General features: G+C 40.0%; 1 protein-coding gene across 1 annotated transcript; it reads right to left on the reverse strand.

Moving 5' to 3' along the window:
* Nucleotides 1-1,902: 1,902 nt before the first annotated feature.
* Nucleotides 1,903-3,165, reverse strand: LOC147762991 (neuronal pentraxin-2-like). Its single transcript, XM_087009987.1, has 2 exons — nt 2,793-3,165; nt 1,903-2,479 (listed from the first exon to the last, which is right to left on the reverse strand). Exons 1-2 carry the CDS (start codon nt 3,121-3,123, stop codon nt 2,244-2,246), a joined length of 567 nt encoding a protein of 188 aa, XP_086866113.1. The 5' UTR covers nt 3,124-3,165; the 3' UTR covers nt 1,903-2,243.
* Between the last annotated feature and the right edge of the window lie 2,835 nt (nt 3,166-6,000).

A 6,000-nucleotide genomic window follows, 5' to 3' on the forward strand; every position in this document is an offset into this window, starting at 1 on the left:
GTTGACTTTGTGAGAAATATTTAGTAATGTCTTACTTGGTGGTATGCTCTAAGACATCTGGTAACTAGTGCCCTCCGCTGCTGGCATGCCATCTCTGAATACTCTCCACGCTCCAACGCCATTGTTCCAAGCGAAACACCAATGGTGCCAGGCTCCATCATTAATTTCAGAACTCGGAATTGATGTGTTGAGATGCTGACTAGATATATGGAAAAAGATGTTTCCATTCCCAATGAACCCAGTGAGGAAAGCATTGGTGTTGCCACTCACGGCGTAAGACAGGAGATGTATATAGTTCCATGCAGCAAAGGTGGTCTTGGCCCACAGACAGGCTGTAATGGCAGTCATCTCAGGCGTGGTGGTAATCAACTTCACGTATCTCTCGGTGGACTGCGGATACGGCCAACGGAAGACCGTGGTTTTATCTGAAAGTAATCACGGTAGGTTTTAATTTTCAATTGAAATTTAACTGGTAGGTTTCCCTTTCACGCCATTAGACACTAACCTTTTGACCTTACGTGTCCGGGTTGCCATGCTCGATAAGATTGTGATTGCGATCTGACAAACACCTTGAAAACGGGTAGTGTGGTACGATATACCGGTTACTTCAGGATCCTTAGGTGCCGAGTCTGGTAGTTGGGTAGGCCTGCATATGGACACGTTGAAAAGTTGTAAAGCCGGATAAAGGTCCAAAAGCTCATTGTCACGCTTAAGATATATCCCCAAATTCGTTATGCAACTTTTCTGCACCAGAGCAAAACAGTTGGTGTAACGGCAAAAAACATGACACCTGAACACATACTCTACAGTTTCAATTGAAGCAAAAGTTTGTCCATCTTTTACCAGGCTTGAAGAAGAACTTCATGAATAACAGTGTCCGCCTTGCCAGCCCGTGCGCTTTTTAGTCCAAATCTATAGGAACAATACTTGAGTGTATTTTATAGAGAATTAAAGCAAAGTTTTGATAAAAGGTTTAACTTTTAAGTTTGAAAAGACCCCTATTAAACTTTTGGTTTGAATGTGGTGTAAGGGGTGTAAGTTCATGAGGTCATGTGGTACACGTTTCCCCTTTCGTTCGTTTCACTAGCCGCATATGGAAAGATTTTCTCCCTTTGTGCCATTTCCTAAGCAACAACAAATCTGGAGGATGAAGGCAAACGGTGGGTTCGATTATGTGTGAGACTTACAGTGTATAGCGAGACTTGCAGTATAGAATTATTTCCAATATACCACTTACATAGGTGGTAAATATTTTATATCAGAAAACTGGCAAAACGCTTGGTCAAAGCTTGGTTAACGTTAAAAAGCTCCTTATCGTAGCTCTGTAAGAGTTTATCAAACATTTAGCGTTCTACTAATACCCTTATTTTAATTGGTTACTTTAGTACTACTGTATCACATTTCAACTCAATGTTCATGTACAGGGTAGCTTAAAATTATCTACGCATTCATTAATGAAATTTGGTGACTTGATTTATTTTTCTAAAGTCCGCTAGTAACTGCTTCTGTTTCACATGTAGCATTCTTTAACATCAAACCAAAACAAATGATTCCTAAACTTTACATCTTAATCAGATTAATGAACAAGCCTACTTGACGTCTTTAAATACTTTATACAGCGTATTATAAGTAATAACGGACTACAAACAAAGGCATTCCGTGAAGTTTCCAAAATTGCTGGTGAATTTTTAATGTCCCCGACAACTTGTTGATACATCTACCCCCTCCCCCCCTCCCCCCCCCCCCCCCCACACCTTCAAGTCCCTCACACTTTAACGGTCTATAAGAATAACGCAGAAATTATAAACTCATGGATGTACGGTCGAGATTTTATTTGTCTCATATCATGACAGCAGTCTGGAGCTATCAGACATTTGAACAGTTAAAGACAATTTACTGCTGTATATGCGTGGACGTCTAGTCTGTCGCTTGTGAAATACGCACATTTGTTAATTGTTGTTTGCACATTGCATGCCTGACAGTGCATTTAACAGTGTAGTCCAAATGATATTTTTATCCACTGCATGCTGTTGTGTTGCACTGTTATAACGGGTAGTGTAAGCCAGTGTCTAATGCCTTTTATAATCGAAACTTATTTGTTAAACAAACGAGGACAATGTCTGTATTATGTCTTTCTTCAGTAGAAACCAGTCCTCAAACATAAAACAAACGGATTAAGAAAAAAGGATGCTTTGTTATATTTCTGCCAAACAAATCTTGACGAATAATGTCTTCTTTCTATCTTATCTGTATCTGCAAAGAACTTCTTTGTACGTAGACATTTCGTGACTTTCTTTGGTAACAGTATCCCATGAGATAACGTTTCCTCTAAATTTTTTGTCACAATTTGCTATTGCTGTGACGTTAACGTTGTTGGTGTTCCAGACATTGATGCTTGTGATGTCACCAAAAAATGCTTGATTAACATCAAATCCGCCGCCCACACTATCTTGGTCCTGTCCAACAATCCATACTCCATCTTAAAATAAAATTAGCTTTTTCAACCTACTTTTACTTCACTTCACCTTACTTGATTCTTTTTTTTACACATTCGCGTATAAAGCTTATAAATAAAACATGGTGCTTCTTATGCGCGCTTATACATTGCGCGCATAAGAAGCACCATGTTTTATTTATAAGCTTTATACGCGATCCAAATTTCCAACGAATGTACTACTAATTCATAGTAGTGTCAAAGCTACCAACGTTACCTCCGAACTATAATGAAAAAAATATCCTTCTGCTAGTTGTCACAATTATGATTATGTGGGAAATGATTAGTAATTTCTTACTTGGTGGTATGCTCCAAGACGTTTGGAAACCAGTGCCCCCGTCTTTTTGCATGCCGTCTCTGAATACTGTCCACCTTCCACCGGCACTCTTCCAAGCGAAACACCAGTGGTGCCAGGATCCATCATTAAGTTCAGAACTCGGAATCGATGTTATGAGCCGCTTACTTGATATATAGAAAACTATGTTTCCATTTCCATGGAAACCAATGAGGAAAGCATTGGTGTTGCCACTCACTCCGTACGACAGGATCGCGGACTCAATGGCAGCTAAGGTGGTCCTGGCCCACAGACAGGCTGTAATGGCAGTCATCTGAGGTGTGGTGGTAATCATCTTCACGTAGCGCTTTGTGGACTGCGGAGATGGCCAATGGAAGATCATAGTTTTATCTGAAAGTAAGCGAGGTACGTGTGTCTAATACATTGTGGACCATAATGTGTCTGGGGTCGTTTTCCAGAAAAGTGTTTTGGTTTTGTTTTGTTTTGTTTTGTTTCTGGATTTTTGAGCAGCTTTACTAGCCGCTGTAACAAAAGTGAAACAGAAAATCCACCCTCCTTTTAGTTATAATCCACTTGTCAACAAGTCAACTACCGTGTAGGAATCATGCCTTTTGCTAATGATATTTTGACAAGTATGACTGCTATGCTTTAAAATACTGAACGAGACCAAGTTTCAGTATTTCAGAGTAAAAGTGAGAAAAAAAGACCAAATTCAAAAGTAACCCAAACGCCAACAAGAACGCTTCAGAAGAGCACCGACTTAACACACATTTATATTAAAAACACTTTCTGCCAAGCATCAGTAAATTGTATCCTGTCAGCAAAAAATTGGATGCAAAATTTCCCTATGACCACTATTTGCATGAATAACCGCGAATCGCCTTCATCGCATGTTCTGAATAAAGCGGGATAGCTGTTGTTGGGTAATCTGGACCTACTCTTCCGCCAAAGCATCCTCCAGATACAAGGTAGTTATTCGAGCGTTCTGCTGAGCTCGAAATCGGTTCTGGAGCAAATCTCAAACATGATCAATCGGATTGACGTCTGGTGACCTTCCAGGCCAGTCCACACGAGTAATCCCTTCCTGCTCCAACTAAGCATTCACAATGTTGGGTCGATGGGGATGGACGCCTCTGTGAACAGCACAGATGATCTGTGAACAGCATAGATGACCACTGCTGGGTCGTCCACCGCCTGTGATGTCTTTCAAACTGTAGTCTGTGTTGCCACGTCAGAGGAGTGAAAACATACGTGTATGGTCTTATGGCCCTCAACTGAACCTCATGCAGACGTCTCCTGGCTGTCTGAATTGACACCCGTATCCCTGTTGCATTCTGTAACTTATTCTGGAGCACATTTGCTGGACCACAGCGATGCCGGCGTGTTTGGAGGGTCAAGTAGTGGTCTTGCTGAGGTGTTGTCAGTCTTGGGCTGGTCCACCTGCCCATGTGTCCGGTACGTTATCCAGGCTCTGTGCCGAGGACAGTAGCTACATGCCTCTGCGTCTGGCTACCCTGGAGTAACCCAATTCCCCGATTCAGTCCTGATGGTGGTAAGCGATTTCTCTGTCTTCTTGAAGGCATTAAAACATTGACAATTAAAAACACATCAGAGGAGCCCCATAAACAACACTCAACTGACCAAGCATGTTTGTGTACTGGAAACACAGCTTTTTGAATGTGAGCTGAGGAACCAGCTTGGGTGTTTTTACTCGTTGTTAAGGTCCACTGAAGGCAAGTGATAAACTTACTCAATGTGTATAAAATCTGAATGATTGGACTTAATGACCACACTTGAGAGTTGGAACTGAACATTGTTATTTTCCATTTCCCTCTCTAAAATATTAGAAGAACGTGGGTAGGGAAGAACATGGACCCCTATATCGTTTTCATTCCACCTTAACAGCAACAACAACAGAAATGACTAATACATATGGTTGTGCAACTTATTGTCGGAGACCCAAAAAATATACATAGGTAAAAATATCATTCCATAAAAATATGATTCCTAGCAAATGTTGACTAATGTTAGGGTTATCCTGACCTCATTGTGTCAAAATTTAGGGCGAGGCTTACCTGTGGAAATAAAGGGAGGCTGCCTCTTTATCATGGGGGTCTAAACTAAATGTGTTTTAGGAACAATTTATCTACAATGAAACTATCCTTTCATCATGCAATAAAAGTAGAATGCTTTGCAAAGGCAAAGACACCGTGGGCTAATTAAAAGATTTGTGATTATGTAGAAATAAAAAAACGTGTAGAAAAGGGCGACTTTTTCCAGTGGCATTGAGTCTCAACTTCCCGATAATAAGTCAGATCAAGCGCCACGATAGAAAAGTAACTACAATTCTACATTTCTAAAGTTGTTTTATACACTTCCGTGCAAGAGACTAGATTTTAATGAAACATAAGTTGTCCATTTACCATTTTCTACCTTAAATATTAAAAACGTGCTAACAAAAGTTGCCATTAATGTGAGTCGAAATTTCGTGGCTTTATAATGTTCGATTTCACAAAGCCCGCTAAAAATCTGGCCCGTTTGTCAAAACGACAACGTAAAAACCAAAACTGCATAACCCACTGCACGCTCGATACACTTCAGTTTAATAAATAAAAACAAACACTTACATGGTTTTGCTGCAGAAACAACCGGAAAATGTGTGTAAATATTGTGAACTGACACCAAACTCGCGTCTCACAGCACGCATGTCATGTCTCAGTTATTTACCATCATATCTTACAAACTAATCCCACAAAAATACTGCAGAAGTAATAAGCTTGTTATACGGTGCGTTAATTTGCTAGATAAAATGTGTCACACTTACAATTTTTATAAAAACTTGAAAATTTGTCAAAATCTTATTACTGTGTTTCAAGATGGCAACTTCATGAGTTATATATATATATTCAGCTTTTCTGTGATTGGCTTTTGCTCATCTCTCTTAAATCACGTGGCCTTAAACATGTGGTTTTTTTATTGTCAGCTTCCCTTTAATGAGGATAAATGGCCTTGCTGGAAATCGTCACGCCCCCGCCCTTATCGAGTCTATTCAAGTTATACTCCCATGTCTAAGTAATAGAAAAAAGCACAATACCACTACTTTCTTTCTCAATAAAAACAAATTTGTTCCTTGTTGTTTATCCAATTCTGTCACTTTTTGTTAAGAGTGGCCATCTTGCTCTACTACTCAAACATGCATTTCCTCTACGGG

Source organism: Lingula anatina, chromosome 3, assembly GCF_051362555.1.
Source record: "Lingula anatina isolate TDL-2025a chromosome 3, LinAna3.0, whole genome shotgun sequence".
Lineage (NCBI taxonomy): Eukaryota > Metazoa > Brachiopoda > Lingulata > Lingulida > Lingulidae > Lingula > Lingula anatina.

What these genes read in the sequence shown, in the direction of transcription:
- LOC147762991 (XM_087009987.1), bottom strand. Translation starts at nt 3,123, where the DNA reads ATGATTACCACCACACCTCAGATGACTGCCATTACAGCCTGTCTGTGG. An exon ending in GTCTTGGAGCATACCACCAA is followed by an intron (nt 2,480 to 2,792) that starts GTAAGAAATTAC and finishes TTTTATTTTAAG; the next exon opens with ATGGAGTATGGATTGTTGGA.